The sequence below is a fragment of the Phalangium opilio genome, unplaced genomic scaffold, assembly GCF_054372755.1.
Source record: "Phalangium opilio isolate 3A_F unplaced genomic scaffold, DU_Popi_V2 ptg000105l_1, whole genome shotgun sequence".
In the NCBI taxonomy this organism is placed as follows: domain Eukaryota; kingdom Metazoa; phylum Arthropoda; class Arachnida; order Opiliones; family Phalangiidae; genus Phalangium; species Phalangium opilio.
Window position 1 is genome coordinate 513313 of NW_028324207.1, and position 16823 is coordinate 530135.

Here is a 16823-nt window from a genome sequence, read left to right on the forward strand (position 1 = left end):
ACCCCATCGTATATTCAAGAGCTGTTTGAGAAGGGAAATACACGTAATCCTAGATACATTACTAGAGGTAGCCACACTAGCTTCCCAAGAGCACGCGAAAATAAATGGTCCCAAAAAATGGTTAAAAACATAGGAATAGAACTATGGAATGCGCTGCCTACCGATTTACAAAGCTGCAAAACTATTACAACTTTTCAAAAAGAACTGAAAAACTATCTTCGTAGCACTTAGCGCACGTAGTCCTCTATTCTAGTCCCTATCAAAACCAAGAATATTTTATAATAGAGATAAACTAAATGAAAAATCCTCTTAGATTACTTTTATTTTTTTTTTACTTTCAATTTTATGAGACTATATTCTTTTGCAGATTATTGTTTCTTTATCTTTTAATTTTAAACAATCAAAGAAAATCTTTAATGTTATACAATTAAAACATTTAAAATATCTTAACGACGGACTCTCCTGTAAACCATGCAAAAGCTGAAGAGAATATCCTAATAAAGCTTATTATTATTATTATTATTATTATTAAAACAATTATCAAACAAATAGAACAATAAGGTAACAAATTAAACAATAAACGAGGAAATAAGAGAATAATTGAATCCAAAAATCAGATAGATAAAAATTAATTATGTTAAATTGGACAAGAAAAATCTACAATCTTCACTAGAACCCTATAATCGTTGCCTACGTTAATCAAGTCGAAGGAGGGGACTTTTAAGAAAAGGGACTTCTTATTTGCTCCCTATTTTACCGCGAGATTTCATTGATAGCTCGGAAACCAAATCATCTTCCAATAGTTTATATTGTTCCAGTTTACCCGATGATAAAATAGAGGACTGGGTGAAAACGGTTAAGTTCAAAGTTCAACTACAACAATATTACGTTTTTACAAGTTGGAAAAAATATTACCTCTCCGAGTCAAGAGGATAACTATTACTACAAACTTATTAACCTAGATATAGAATTATTTCTCTTTTTTTGAAGTAAAAATTTACGAATTATTAAAGCAGTATTCCAAGAATAGCGAATATACTATAAAGCAGACGACATTTTACATCCAATAAAGATATGTCTTGGACACATGGAAAATCAGTCAATGGGAAAAAACAGGAAATTAAGTGTATAACTTTAGGAGAGATATAACCTTTATGTGTTTGAAAAGGCCCAATTGTCTACGCTTCAACTGTTAACCCTGTATTCTCATAACTACATTCACAACCGGTTTGCCGTATAAACACTATTGTCTCGTTTCACCTCAACGATATTCTTAGTTAGCCAACATGGGTGTTAACGTTAAATACCACCAAAGCTGACTTGTGGTTACACGCAATGAAAGTCAATGCGCACCATAACAAGAATGAGTCTCCGAAGTTGCAACCCGATTACGAATAAGCCCTTTCACTGATCTAATTACCACAATGATGCTTTCTCCTATTATAAAATCTAAACCTTATTATTTAAACGTGTATTTAACTTTCGGCTCCCTCTGAACCGTTAACGTCTCTTCATTACAGACACGAAAATCAAAACACATAATTTACTTCACCACAGGTCTCAATTATTTACTCTTTGGTTCACTAAGCCTATTACGGATAAAACTTGATTTAAACGACACAGTCTTGGCCTTAGCTTTCTTCTTGCAATCACCAAAGCAAGGATTATTCTATATACAGATGTAGTATAGCTTAAGTACTATATAAACAGCCATTTCAAATAATAATATTGAAAACTATTCTTGGAATATCTAAATGAAACAGAGCTTTCAAGTTACAAAACTACTAAAGGCATCGTAATTACGAAAACTATTTCCACAAATTCACTTAATATTATGGAAAAAGGGAATATTAAGGTTCTGTAGGATTTCTTTACACATGAACACAAGGCGAACCGCTAACGCGGCAAACTAGTGTAACAACGGACGGACACACACAGACAATCACATAGACTGCTTTTTAACCCTTTTCGTATTAATTTTGACTTGAGAAATAAGATTATCTTAAATACTAAAATAAACATACTGGTGTTCATGTGGGATGGACAAAAGATCAGATGATGGTGGTGTTTAGAAGCCAGTAAGTACAGACTGGTGTCCATGTGGGATGGATAAAGGATCGGATGATAGGGGTGTTAGACAGACAATGGAGTAATAGGCATTGTAAGTGGAATACAATTTTCCAAATTTCCGGTCCGGAATTTGGGAAAACGTTTGCTCCGATTTGAAAATTGCGAACGCGGTCCCCTGGAGTGTAAGTCAATAACAACAGACTGACACACACACACTCACACAGACAGACAGACACGTCGAAATTAGAACCTCTCCGTGACATACGTCACTCGGAGAGGAAAAAACGCTAGATTTAGAAAGTTTTTGGGTTAAGTGGGAACTGGGAGAAACAACGCCTTTGTTTAAATGGGAACCAAAATATTTTTGGGTTAAGTGAGAATTGGGAGAAATGGTTTTGGGTTAATTGGGAACATACCTAAATCATTGCCATTACTAACCCAATCTGATATTCCAACCTATTCCCGCAATCAACAGCCCATATAAAACCTTACTCTTTTCTGTGACCTCGCACTTTTTCATTTTTGTTTCGTTTTATGCTTGCCACTGTGGCAGGTTCAATAGTGAGGGCGGAACTTGAGATCACGGCATTGCAACCAACTCTATTCTTGAAAGTTCTATGGTGTTGCGCTCGGTTGTATTCATTGACGCGAGTGGCATTTTAAATTGATAAACGACCAAATATTTCCAAAATATGAAAACATGGTTGATAAAAAACCGGTTAAAATATAATTCATATTTCATTTTCCACGCGTTGTCTTGTACTTAAAACCATCGTAAACTTCTTTCAGTTGGTCCGACAGGTGGGGTGAGGAAGGATACTTGAAACTGAGACGTAACGCTAATAACCAATGTGGTGTTGCCGATTTTGCGTTTGCAGTTGAATTGGCATAAAACAATAAGCGTGCAATTTACTAAATGTAATCAATCCCAACTAACAATAAAACTTCCCAACCTATTCTGCATATAATTCCGAAGTTCTTGTTATGTCCTTGTTAAATTCTCTAATACCTCATGAAAATAACGACAAGGGCTTTGGTTCAGCCAATTAGCCCCTGTAAATCCCCTACAATTAATCCCTGTACAACACCGACGCACAAGGAGAAGTACCTATTCTGGCCACCAGCGTCGTTTTCCACCCTGTATAGTGTGTTACCACGACCTTTGTAGTGACGTCACATGCTCTTATCTCTTACCTTATTTTCAGGCGACCATATTGGCAGTCGCGAGACGTCGTCAGCTTGGGCAATACAAATTCGGGACCCAATATTGACGTCACAGTTTCCTCCCCCCCCCAGCTTCGCGGTAGCACACTATATTACTCATAGACTAATCCCACAACCTACATAGATAGGAAAGTTCTATTACCAACTGAAAATATGAATTTCAATTATAAATCATTTCAAGTTACGATTTTTTAAATATTTATTTTATTTACAGAAATCAAATTAATATCATAATTAACTGGAATTTCAATTTTTATTTTTAATTAAGAAATTAGTGGTGAGAGTGCCTTATTAGCATTTTCCAAAGAATTAATCAGGTTTTTCAGTTCATCTTTGGACATTTCAATTGAGACTGTTTTCTTTCCATTGACGGGGTCTTGTAAATCCAAATCAAGTTCTAGTAAGGGTTGAAATAACGTACCCATCTTATCGCTGGCTAATACCATCTGTAATTAGAAGTTTTAGAATAAATCAGGTAAGTTATCTTACACCCTAATTACCTTAAGTTTCCAATCAAAATCTTTCAAAGATACTCCGTCATTTTGACATGCTTGTTGAGTTAAACTGTTTTCTATTTCGAGTTTTCTTGTAGTTAGACATTTAGATAGAATTGTTTGAGTAGATTTTGGAATGTTAGATTGAAAGGAGTCCTATGATTGTTAAGTCAAAAATTAAGCAACATAGTAAGAAATTGTGACTAGAAAATATTACTTTATCGCTTGAAAGTTTTATGATCACGTCTTTTAAGTAATTATTAACACTCCACCAATCTTCCAGGGTCCAAAACGTATAATCATCCATATTTCCACCAACCTTTCCACAAATCCCATCAATAATTGAGTGGAAAAACTGGAAAGAGTTAAAAAAATGTATTTAAATTTCGCGGGTAGTGATTTATATTGACAGATGGGGATAGTGTCGCTACAGCTGTTCGATCTATATCGATTGACAACAGCAGACGCCCTCCTACGCTTTAATCAATATTTTCCTTTTTAGTTACGAGATAATATTGCGAAAACGTACATAATTCGGCTAATTAAGTCTAAATTGAAATGTAACAAAAATTTTCTTACATTTTCTAACTTATTTTCCGGACATTTTGACAACAAAGTGATTGGATCGCTCGACGGTGCCTCACTAGGATCCGCCATTTTCCACGAATAAGGGGCCGTACATAAAGTCACCAAGTGGGAAAACATATTTGACTTAATTAAGCCTAATTGTACTAGAGTAAATGAGTAGATTTATTAGGATACAATTAATACATGAAATTTAATTATAATAAATCACAAATATAATCTTAATGATATTTATTTACAAGGAAAATTTAAAAAAAATGCATTTTTGGATCTAAATTATAGAAGACTTTCCCTGGAATATTTTTCTTCCCTTGATTGGTTGTTGGTAAACGTCACATCCTATCCTAGGCAGACTCTTTGGCCGCTACGGCCGCTACGCTACGGTTCCCGCGTATTTGTAACCGGAAGTCCGTGAATGCGGGTAACAGAGGGGGAAGGAAATAAGCGGAACGAAAAATCGTCTGTCAAAAAGTTAGTTTGAAGTTTCTCTACACTCAACTTAGTCAAGGGGGAAAGAGAGAGACGTGCGTGTGTGCGTTTGGTCCCTGGATTACTCTGTTTTTCCTTGTTTTCTCGCGTTAAACGTTCGCGGTTTTTGTGTACGTAACGTCAAAATGTGGATGTGTTTATGAAAAAACCCTAGAAAATGGAATACATAAGGACGATTAGACGAGCGTCAATATTGTCGGCAAGTTAAATTATTTTTCTAACAATATTAGGCTTAGCGAAATTCAAGTACCACCGCGGCCCGGGTTGCTCTATATGGCCGATTTTTTCGGAGGAAAGAAAAAGGGGGTCGAAGCGGGTCTACTGAAACTGGCAGAGCCTTTAGGGTAGTCATATTTAGAAGGATAGAGAGGTGTTTTCAGTTTTTCACTAGGACACATCTGGTGACGGTATACGAATGCGGAACCAAAATTATTTGGTGGTTTGTGACCTTTTATTACGTACGCGTTAGAGTGGGTGATATTAGAAGTTTCAGGGAGATAATCATTTCATCCATCAATAATGAGCCTATACGGTAAACTTCCGGTTTTTTATTTAAAATCACGAGTTAGTTTCATCCTTTATAGTTTTAAAATGGGCAATTAAAGACCTATTTTTTGTTAAACGTAATAGAATCAGTATTCATGGATTTTCTAAATAAATTCTTCAAAATTTATGCAAATGAAGATATGTGAGATGTTTGGTTGAATTTATGGGTCAAATTTTATTATTATTTATTATTTTAAAAATACATTAACTAAATTATGTCGGTAAAACCTTCCCTCATCTCCGGAATATTATTTAGGCCAAAAATGCGGGTACCTTATTGAATTAGGCCTATTTTTCCCTGCATTCATTCGTTTTAGTTACACAATATGGCTTTTCAACGTGACCTCTTATAATTACATCGACGCTACCGCAAATAACCGTTAAAAATTGTGTTATCACACGGTCTTATCGCGTCCGCAAACACTACCTTTTGCTGGAAAAAATAAAAAAACCTTTTTGATAAAGAAAGGTTAGGGTTAGATGTTTCTCGTGTATGATACAGCTGAAATGAAGCCCAGCTTGACTCTTTTCTTATCATAAACAATTTGCTTTCAATTAATAAGAGTTAAGCCTAATAAGAGAAAGAAATTAGATCGTTAAGAATCATGGAATTCAACCTTGGTCCTTGGGGAAGGGTGGAGTTGATTTTTTGAGTGGTCCTCATTGGTTTTATTCAACCTTGATCCTAAAAAAATATTTAGGATAAGTTCCGTTAATTTTTTATTTTATTTTTTTTTTAGACAGGGGAAAACCCTTTCTTATTGGTCCAAAGTTTAGCTTATGGTAGAGTTCACTCGAAGCCCTAATTTCTGCGCCCAAAAAATACACCGGTTTTTGTTTCAGAATGACCTGCATTCGCGGTTACGCGTTAGAAATAACTAAGACCTATTCATATATTTTATTACAGGTTGTGTAAGATCAAATTTAAATATTATTCATAGTTTACAGACTAGAAGGATTCATACCATTTACACAAGGAGGCCAGGCTTCAGGTGTTACAAGGAGACCTCCTTGTGTAAATGGTATGAATCCTCCTAGTCTGTAAACTATGTATAGAAACTTCATGTTAATATACTTCTAAAATTATTTCAATGGCGAACTTTGATATCGAAGTCTGTCAGATGTGTGGACCCATTTGTTACGATATTAAAATAATGGCCCCTCTGTATTTTTGGGACGGGAAATTAAGAGGGGAATGGTTTATTTTTGTACGTAGTTATCAGGGGTTTTTTCCACTTAGAACTGTCAAAAACCATCTCAGATACAAAGCAGTCGGTTAGGGTAGATTTGATTAAGATGTTGGATAGTTTTTCTCGTAACATGCAGTTTTCAGCGCGAATTTTAAAATACATTGGGAAGTATCCGACACCTCTAGTGAGACACAAGCAGTCTGGCCGCGGAGATATTTCTTACTTACAATATTTTAAACTGAAAAGAGACCCAAAAGGGATTTTCTTTCCTTATTTAGCTTTTCGTTCTTCAGTTTGTAATGGGGGTGTAATAATTTCTGTTATTGATACCTGATACCCACATTATTCCTTGGTTACCGGTTTAGTATATTTCTTTCGAGGGGTCAGTCACTAATCACGTCCCTCGATTTGCACCTTTGATTATCAAAAGGACTATACATGGCAGGGCTAAAATATTTCACGCAATCTTATATTAGAGTGATTAGCCCCACGTAACGTTTCCTCGCCGAATTATGTCTGACTTGGCTATATATCGAATGATTGATTTACGATTAGAAATTTATGAATCATCTTAACATATTTTTGTAACTGAGGATCAATTTCAGGGCTTATTTCGCGATAATAAAAGTGGTTGATTTTTAAGTTTAAATCATTAGCAAAATGGTACGAAAAGTAAATATTACCAGAGTTGTCACGTCATCACATTTTCTCTTATCCTGTTATCAGCGGGGCGGACTCTTTCGTAGCTAGAGGTGAAGTTACAGCTGTAATATCTTTCATTGCTTAGTTTAGCACGGAAAACCTGTAAATGTTAGGCAATTCAAAGATAAAGGTCGGGAAAAGTCGAGAATGTGGAAGACTTATGCCGTGTTCTATTGGATTCTAGCAATCTGCCACCATGGTGCAATATTAGATTAGACATAGATGCATTTAAAGTAATTTCAAATGTTCTCAATCCAATGGAAAATGGCATTAGAATTTCCAACCAATACACGATGTTAAAGCAAAAGTTCATAAGGTATGTTCCTTAAGTTTTTCACTGGTAACTGAGAGCTTGTCATGAAGTGACGTAGGTCATAGATTCCAGGTAAAGCGACGCCTGGTGACTGGTTGCTGTCATAGGCTTAGTACAAACTAAATAGGAAGATGGACTGCGAAACTAACCGAGTATAGTCAGTTCTTGCTTGTCGTTCTCGAACTAGCTCTCAGTAAATTTCTAGCATTACGAGGTATAGGTAGTGTCATACTTATGGAACATATCTTATGAAATTAAACCAATTTCATCGCGGACTTGATGGTGTACATCACTATTCGATTAAGTTTTAAATTCCCCTTTTGTTTATATATTCCAGATGAGGAACCCTTAACGAACCTTTAACGATGGTGACCGAATTCACCACGCAACCGTCGGTCAGTTTCGATGAGACTGTGGTTAAAGCCGACCGTATGGGGTCCATCAACGACTCGTCAACGGCCTCACCTCCTCCCGCCCCTATACCAGCGGCATCTCCTCCTAAAAACCGGAAACGGGTCCCGGGTTTCTTCCGGAAACTGTTTGGTTGGAAAACGCGTAGCCGTGGTGCCTCCGAATCGAATCAACACGGGGCCAACTCTGCCAGGGGTCATCGTAGGACGGCTAGCAGTACGAGCACTGGCAGTTTCAGGTTACCCCGGCGCGTGTTGGTTCCAAATCACACGGTACCCGATGACGTACCACCCAAGTTACATCCGAATGCCGATTACGCCGGGAATCGAATTCGTACGACCAAGTATACGCCTTTGACCTTTGTACCGAAGAATTTGTTCGAACAGTTTCATCGTTTCGCCAATTTGTACTTTCTGTTTATCGTGTTTTTGAATTGGGTGCCGGCAGTGCGCGCTTTCGGTAAAGAAATAGCCATGGTGCCCGTCTTGTTTGTACTGGGTGTCACCGCCATAAAGGACGCCTTTGAGGACAGACGAAGGTATCGCTCGGACAAAAGGGTCAATAATTCAACGTGCAGAGTTTATAGCAAGTGAGTACATATTTACCTTTATTGTCAACACGTGGAATCATCTGGTGAAGTGGGAGGGGCTTAGAAATAAGCAATTTTACGTCACAGGCGACGCGTAAGCTGTAAGAAAATTAAATCTCGCTTAAATATTAACTTTTATTAGAATTTACGTTTAGTTCGACAACATATGGTACACCATATATCACTTATGTTAATTTTAATTTAATGATTCCACGTGTTTTCTTGTTTAAAGGCCGGATTTTCTGCTAGAGGGTTCTCCTGGTACAGAAAATGACTCGCGATCGAGTAACAATAGAGAAGCGAGTCGCCTAAAAAATACGGTTCTCTTGGTACAGAAGACCGAGAGTTGGGGGTTCTACCTGTGCAGAAAATTGAGATACGGTAGTCACGTTAAAATATTTGAGCCCCGTTTTTTCCTCAAACTTCGACGCCCAATATTTCCGAAAATACGGTACAGAAGCCCGAGCAATAAACATACTTACACTTTACATTTCAATTGTAATCTGTTCAGCAGTCCTACGTTTGTAACACCACTTCGCGAAGAACAACAAAGTCAGTGGAAATTTTACCCCCGTCGAAGCTCTAAGTACGGAAAACCAGTAGAGTGCTACTAGGAATATTGTCGTAACGTCACACTCTCTTATCTCTTACCTTTCTTCTAGCAACCATATTGGAAGTCGTGAGCTTTGACAATGCAATTTAAATCCCCAGTAATGACGTCACGTCACATGGTTTTTCTCTCGAGCTGTAGCTCACTATAGCCTACGTTCATTACAAAAGATCCTCTTCTTACGGGGAAAAGTTGTCGAGGCAAAAAAGGAGGGTGACAATAATGGGCCAAAACAGTACCCCTACCGCCAGAGGGGTTGAAAGTTATAAGGCACGGTCACTAATGGGTTTCTACAATTGTTCGTAGTGGGGACTCCAGAAATTTTGGGAGATGCTCTTTCAAAGTAATGACAAAAAATCTTCTTGAAATACCGCTATGGTCCCGAACTTGGCACAGTCCTTGTTGTAGAGAGATTTCAGTTGGCCGAGTAGTACGTTACACCCTCCTAAGTCTTACCACGGTTTTGGGAGCCATATTGGAGGGTTTCAGTTTTCCTTCTGCATTGAACCCACCAATATGGCAGTGTAAATTATCTCACAAGTCTTAGTTCCTTCACCAAACGAAAGCTGTCTCTGGATATTTACTTAAAATTGATTTTACTGCTTCTTCAAACTGGATATTTTTGGACGGTAAATTTTTAACAGAAGTGAAACCACGTGACGTGAAGAAGTTTTATAGTTTTTCTATGCTATACTAATTTCACTTATACTAATACAACCCCCTCCCTTCGGGTTGGGGAGTTTTAAGAACGTATAGACACCAGAAAATTTGCTTACCCCAAGTCACATAATGAACTTTTTCTTTGTAATGCCCAAACGTTCTGAGTAACTATATAGCTCTCTGGGGACCGAGGAAGATTTTTAACAGTAAAGCGCGCAAGTTTTACCCAACTTTGGTCACGCTTTTTTTAACAATATAAGTTCGAAATATTTCAGTAGAGCTCCATAGTATCATTAGAAACTGTTTCGTATGCTATGGAATGTCTTACTCGAAATAACGTTTACCGGATGCTTCGGAAAAGAATTACATGTACGAATGTGCTAGTTCGGATGTTACTAAACTTTTTCGCTTTGTAAAATACTCCGCGGAATCAAAATCCAGCCGATTGATTAAAAAATTTCTTCCATTTTTTTAATTTGAAATATAATTTTTTGAACAATTGCAATGAAGTGTAGAATTACTTTTCTCACTCCTGTAGGCAAAAATTCTTAAATTTACCATATGGGCTGCATGTGCCTACAATTATCTAAAACATTTTCACAACATAGTGATATAGCCATAGCCCTCACTCGTTGGTTTTCACATTTTCAAAGAAATAGTTTATTTTGAATATAGATTCTCTACCTCAATAGTACACTTCACCACTGATTCTTTGACAGATTTGTGTTGCCGTGGCTAACAATTGGGAGACTAACCCCCCTGTGGTATTCAACAAAACCGATATGTGGTTTAGAAGATAATTAAATTGGCTATACCTTGAACTTCAAAGCAATAGTTTACTTTGTTGAATGTTTATTGCTCTGGCTTCTGTACCCGAAGAACCGTACTTTCGGAAATATTGGGCGTCGAAGTTTGAGGAGAAAACGGGGCTCAAATATTTTAACGTGACTACCGTATCTCAATTTTCTGCACAGGTAGAACCCCCAACTCTCGGTCTTCTGTACCAGGAGAACCGTATTTTTTAGGCGACTCGCTTCTCTATTGTTACTCGATCGCGAGTCATTTTCTGTACCAGGAGAACCCTCTAGCAGAAAATCCGGCCTTTAAGTGGTTTTGCAACAGTCAAAGCGTTGTTGTTATTGTAGTTGTCCAAGTGTGTTATGTTTAATTAAGTTTATTATATATTAGGCGGTGTTTTAGATAAATTTTAGTAGAGGTTTTCTTAATGAGCGTTAGCAAAAATTGTCAACAGTGCGAAAAATAACTCGAATACTCATTAAGGATATTCGGTTGATTGCTTTTCAATTCCCTATATTGACGTAATATTATTTATTGCTTTATTTGAAATAGACTTGGGTTTTTTAACATCATAAATAACCTAGATTCTGATTGCGAATTGATTTTTGGTGAAATTTGAACCAAGTTCTTGATCAATTTCCTTTCATATGCATATAGAATATAAACAGTCTGGACTTAATGGATAGTATTTCAAAAACACATCTTTCGTGCTGTAAGAATTTCTAGAATAGTTTTGACTGAAAAGTTACTTAAGCCTTGGTAAAGTAAGAATATCATAATGGATAAACAGACGGAAGTTGTAATGATTCTATTGCGATTGCGCAATTGATACTCAATGGGGAAATTTCTTGAAGGGATCGCGAGCCAGGCACGAGTCAGTGTAATTTCCTGGAACTGTCAAAACATTTCTCGAGATTATTTAGGCCTAACGCAATTTATTAAATTGGGGGGTAAATTTTTTAAACCTTGAATTAAATTCGCCTTACTCTTGATAAGTAGGGGTTTTTTTCCTCTAGGATTACTGACGTTCAAAATGATGAACAAAATTTCGATATTTCAAAATGAGTTTATTTGCATAAATTTTTAATTACGTACGGTTTATTTGAAGAAACAATCGATTAAATAATAAATGATAAAATCGTGTTCATTTCGTAGTATTTTACGAACTATCGGGAGTTTTAAAGGCATTCTTCTTTTTAGTGGTAATATAAGTTTATAAGATAAGTTCCATAAGTATGACACTACATATACGACTTCCTAATGCTAGAGACTTAGAGCTCGAGCTAGTTCGAAAACTATAAGCGAGAATTGAAGTCTTACACTCGGTTAATTTTGCAGTACATCTTCCTATTTAGTCTGTATTACTAAGCCTTTGATAGCGCCTCACCAGGAGTCGCTTTACCCTGAATCTATGACCTACGTCACTTCATGACAAGCTCCAGTTTGAAACCAGTGACAAACTTATGGAACATATCTTATGAACTTATTTTGGTAACGATAGTGAAATATTGGCAATAGACCCAAACTCGACTAATACCGGTTTTTTTAGGGTTTTTATTTTTAATTCTTTTTCCCACGTATGAAAATCATTATTTGTTATGAAGGTTTGACCTCAAAACCACTTTACCCACCATTAAGAATTCACTTTCTTCCTGTTTAAATAATTTAAAAACCAAACAATAACTTAATTTAAACAACAAAGAAGAGATAGCATTGACGTCTAACTTATTAATGTCGAAAATTATTCGAAATCTTTCCGCGTGCAATTTCCCTAATTTTGTCATTTATTTAGAATTGATTTGTAAATATAGTTAGGTATGGTTTTAGTTACGATATTGTATAATGCGAGATTGCGAAATATGGTTGCGATTGTGGGTTGAGTTACGAGTTGTCTACACGGATGTGTCTAGCTTTGTTTACGAGATTTTTGTGATTTAACGCAAATTATCAACCAGATCCGGTTAGTTACATAGTTGGGATTGGGAAATGAACTAACTAGAGGTTCTTAATTAGGGGGGGGGCGTTAATTGAAAGGGCATTTTTCTCGACCCCCGTTTGAAATGATCACAACGTATTTAGTATCGTCAGACTCATAAGTTTATGACACTAAATACACTTCGTAATGCTAGAGACTTGTTGAGATCTAGTTCGAGAACGACTACACTCGGTGGTTAATTTCGCAGGACTTCCATCTTCCTATTTAGACTGTACTAAGCCTTTGACAGCGTCTCACCAGGCGTCGTTTTACCCTGAATCTATGACCTACGTCACTTCATGACAAGCTCCAGTTTGTAACAGGGTGGGAAATAAGGATTTTTTTAAACTGGACTGTCTGGACATTAAGCCAGCGATCCCCCCCCCTGGCCTGGAATAAATAAACTGGTCCATGACCATTGACCAGGGCGCGTCGTCTGCTAAACTTAAGAAGTGGGTAATTAAAATATTTCAGTTAATGTCTGGACTCTGATTACCCTTGAATTTTCTTAGTGGTCTCCTTGACCACTGACCCCCTCCGATTTAATTTTAAACTGGACCAGACAATTTTTAAACTGGTCATTTGCCCTGTGCCACCACCTTATTTCCCACGCTGGTTCACTTTGTAACCAGTGACAAACTTATGGTGAACATATCTTATGAACTTATGGTATCGTGTTATAGAGGACATCTTGGGCTATCGTAGACATAAAGGTTTTTTTTTTTACCGTAAGTCACGTTACGCAACAGTTATAACGTTCCATAAATTGGGGGCCCACGCTAAAGTATATGTTTAAATATAATAAAAAATAAAACATTACAATTCTTTATGAATTTGTTAGACAGGCGTTTAAAATCGCCTTGAAACTCGCGTTAAACGCTTATAATAACTTAACAAAACCAAAACGCATAAGGAAGTGAAAATATCATTATTTATTAGTCAAGTGTAGGCTAAAAAAATATAAAAAAATTATGAAGCAACAAATTTTTTTTAATTAACCTCTTCTTAACGAACCTCCGTAATTAATTGAGCGTTAATTAAAATTTATAAGAAGACATAAATTAAAAGAGCGCAAGACCTACGAAAGCGTAATAAATGAAAGGTCATAATTTAATTTGTAACTTGTATTATAAGTTATCAAAGATTTTAAATAATTTATTTTGAAACTCGCGTGGCTAATTTAGGGACTTATTAACGCGAGCAAACCACGTTAATTACCGGACAAAATTCACGTGATTGTGCAATTAACGGTTTTGGAATTAAAATATTTTTTTAAGAAAAATTTCTCCTTCTCAGTGGCAAAACCTGTTAGTCAAGATTTCAAAAAAATTTCTTCCACTTCAATATAAAGCGAGCGAGGCCGTGTTCGTCCCTAACAGGTCCAAGTACGGAAGACAACAAGTGTATACGTAGTATACATATAAGCGCGCGTATTTATAATGTTTAGATTGAATAATTTGGCGGTATGTTTGCTACGAAAGTTTTGGTCCAACTTAATTTGGACGGTTTCCTCACCGGGATAATTTAGGTTAATTTACTGAAACCGTTTCGGTTATTTTTCCTAACGATGCGAATTTTTATGTCTTATGGTATAATTTTGAAATGTGTTGTATAGTTTGTAATTGCGCTGGTCCTTTAAAAATGCGTAGTATTCTGCGCATTTTATGGAAAGCTCAGTTAAGACAGGGTTCGTGAAAACTTGGAAAGGCCAGGGAAATTGTTGGCTAAATATTTAGGGAAATAAATTGTTGGTTGAATATTCGGGTGAATAAATTGTTGGCTAAATATTCAGGGAAATAAATTGTTGGCTAAAAATTCAGGGAAATAAATTGTTGGCTAAATATTCGGGGAAATAAATTGTTGACTAAATATTCGGGGAAATAAATTGTTGGCTAAATATTCAGGGAAATAAATTGTTGGCTAAAAATTCAGGGAAATAAATTGTTGGCTAAATATTCGGGGAAATAAATTGTTGGCTAAATATTCGGGGAAATAAATTGTTGGCTAAAAACTCGGGGAAGTAACTTGTTGGCTAAATGTCCAGGGAAGTAACTTGTTGGCTAAATGTCCAGGGAAGTAACTTGTTGGCTAAATATCCAGGGAAGTAACTTGTTTGCTAAATGTCCAGGGAAGTAACTTGTTGGCTAAATGTCCGGGGAAGTAACTTGTTGGCTAAATGTCCGGGGAAGTAACTTGTTGGCTAAATGTCCGGGGAAGTAACTTGTTGGCTAAAAATTCGGGGAAATAAATTGTTGGCTAAAAACTCGGGGAAATAAATTGTTGGCTAAAAACTCGGGGAAATAAATTGTTGGCTAAAAACTCGGGGAAATAAATTGTTGGCTAAAAACTCGGGGAAATAAATTGTTGGCTAAAAACTCGGGGAAATAAATTGTTAGATAAAAGCTCGGGGAAATAAATTGTTGGCTAAAAACTCGGGGAAGTAACTTGTTAGCTAAATGTCCAGGGAAGTAACTTGTTGGCTAAATGTCCAGGGAAGTAACTTGTTGGCTAAATGTCCAGGGAAGTAACTTGTTGGCTAAATGTCCAGGGAAGTAACTTGTTGGCTAAATGTCCAGGGAAGTAACTTGTTGGCTAAATGTCCAGGGAAGTAACTTGTTGGCTAAATGTCCAGGGAAGTAACTTGTTGGCTAAATGTCCAGGGAAGTAACTTGTTGGCTAAATGTCCAGGGAAGTAACTTGTTGGCTAAATGTCCAGGGAAGTAACTTGTTGGCTAAATGTCCAGGGAAGTAACTTGTTGGCTAAAAACTCCTGGAAATATGTGTGTCTTGAGTAAGGGGTTGCTTCACCTAAAAAAACCACTCCAGCAGTTTCTGGCCTTGCTCCTGGAAATATATGGGAAATTTATTGTAAAAACTTGGAAATATGAGGGAAATCAGTTTTCCATACGTATGAACCGTGTAAGAGCGTTATTTCATCAGATAGTCGCGCTTAGAGGATGGGTGTGCAATGATTTAGTAGGCGTAGTGGTTTAAACATCATCTTCCACCTACATTTATATGGCAATTGAACAAACACATGGGTCCAACACAATATTCTTGAAATTAATTTTGTCGCGACGTATTTCGTAATAATCGCTGTTTGATCTATGGCAGGTAAAAGTACAGGGTGAAGCTTTAAAAAAAACATTTTTTAATTTTTCTTAAATATATTTTTTTTCTTTTCTCTCTCTGTTGAAATCTTCTTTATCTCTAACTTTTTTTGTAATAAAAGAGTCTAGAGATAACCCGCAGAGCTAACTTTCCTATCGAGCTTAGAGTTAAGTTAAACTGGTTCCTTTTGTTATTTTTGCTCTAGTCCTTCGTTTTCGAAATTTTATCGAGATAACATTTTTTATTTTATTTGAAAAAAAAATTGCTATCTTTGGAGAAATAAAAAACGGTTTATACTAATCTACATTCCGAGAAAAAAGTCGTAAATTTTTATCCCTTTTCCAATTGGCTGCAGGATCTGCGAGATTCCGCCATATTCAATCAGACCTACCTACGATTAATTAATGATGTTTTAATGATGCACTTTAAATTCTCACTCCAATAAAATTACTCCTTGGAAAATTGCATTAAATTCTATTAAATTTTAGCATCTTGGTACTGGAATTAAATTATTTATTACGTCTTCTCGATTAGAGTAAAAATATTTCAAACATGAAATAATATTTGCATGGTGCTTATTAATTTATTATTAAAATATTGCGCCGTCTCAATTTGAGGTTATGTAAATTTATTATACCGATAAGTAATGTTTTTAACTTGGTTTTTAATCCTAAATTTTACGTCAATCATTAGTAATTTGCATAAGTATTAAAAAAATTTGCATATTTCGTTAGGAATTTTAGAATAATTTATTTTAATCGAAATAGGTGCAATCTCTCGCGAGGTATGATGAAAAAAAATGTAATACCATCATAAGTTTATAAGATGGTACCAAGAAGTGATATGTAGTTTATTAGGGAGAAGGTATAAATTCGCCACATTTCCAGCTTTATATCCAGCCCAAACGTAGGTCCGGAGTTAATCCCCGGCTCTAAATTACAACCGGCATCTCATTGGTTCTTGAAAACTCACGTCAGCGCGATGCGAATGACGAAAATTGCGTATTTTCCGACTGAGAAGAGGCGAAATAGCCCGGCCTCCTTTTACTTGCCCCCT

The 16823-nt window shown here is 36.3% G+C and overlaps 2 protein-coding genes and 1 long non-coding RNA gene across 10 annotated transcripts in view; 1 reads left to right on the top strand and 2 right to left on the bottom strand.

Moving 5' to 3' along the window:
* LOC149625083 (uncharacterized) overlaps positions 1–16823 on the bottom strand; it is a 36054-nt gene that overhangs the window by 919 nt on the left and 18312 nt on the right. The window contains exons 1-2 of one of the 8 annotated variants that reach the window (XR_016374514.1): positions 916–1144; positions 758–842 (exon numbers count right to left, since the gene is read on the bottom strand). The exons of 1 other annotated variant lie outside the window; for it this stretch is intronic. This is a non-coding gene — a long non-coding RNA (uncharacterized LOC149625083). 6 more of the 8 variants (XR_016374515.1, XR_016374517.1, XR_016374518.1 and 3 more) reach the window with 6 other exon arrangements.
* On the bottom strand, positions 3476–4505 carry LOC149625084 (COMM domain-containing protein 8-like). The gene is made up of 4 exons (XM_089851847.1): positions 4368–4505; positions 4006–4143; positions 3795–3944; positions 3476–3740 (listed from the first exon to the last, which is right to left on the bottom strand). The coding sequence occupies exons 1-4, from the start codon at positions 4491–4493 to the stop codon at positions 3558–3560; spliced, it is 597 nt and encodes a 198-aa protein (XP_089707973.1). The 5' UTR covers positions 4494–4505; the 3' UTR covers positions 3476–3557.
* Positions 4844–16823, top strand: part of LOC149625085 (phospholipid-transporting ATPase VA) — a 29376-nt gene continuing 17396 nt past the window's right edge. The window contains exons 1-2 of the mRNA XM_089851846.1: positions 4844–5061; positions 7951–8613. Coding sequence (XP_089707972.1) covers positions 7979–8613 — 635 coding nt within the window. The 5' untranslated portion in view covers positions 4844–5061; positions 7951–7978. The remainder of the gene's footprint in view (positions 5062–7950; positions 8614–16823) is intronic.

What these genes read in the sequence shown, in the direction of transcription:
- LOC149625084 (XM_089851847.1), bottom strand. Translation starts at nt 4,493, where the DNA reads ATGTTTTCCCACTTGGTGACTTTATGTACGGCCCCTTATTCGTGGAAA. An exon ending in CGGAAAATAAGTTAGAAAAT is followed by an intron (nt 4,144 to 4,367) that starts GTAAGAAAATTT and finishes AACTCTTTCCAG; the next exon opens with TTTTTCCACTCAATTATTGA. An exon ending in TAAAACTTTCAAGCGATAAA is followed by an intron (nt 3,945 to 4,005) that starts GTAATATTTTCT and finishes TAACAATCATAG; the next exon opens with GACTCCTTTCAATCTAACAT.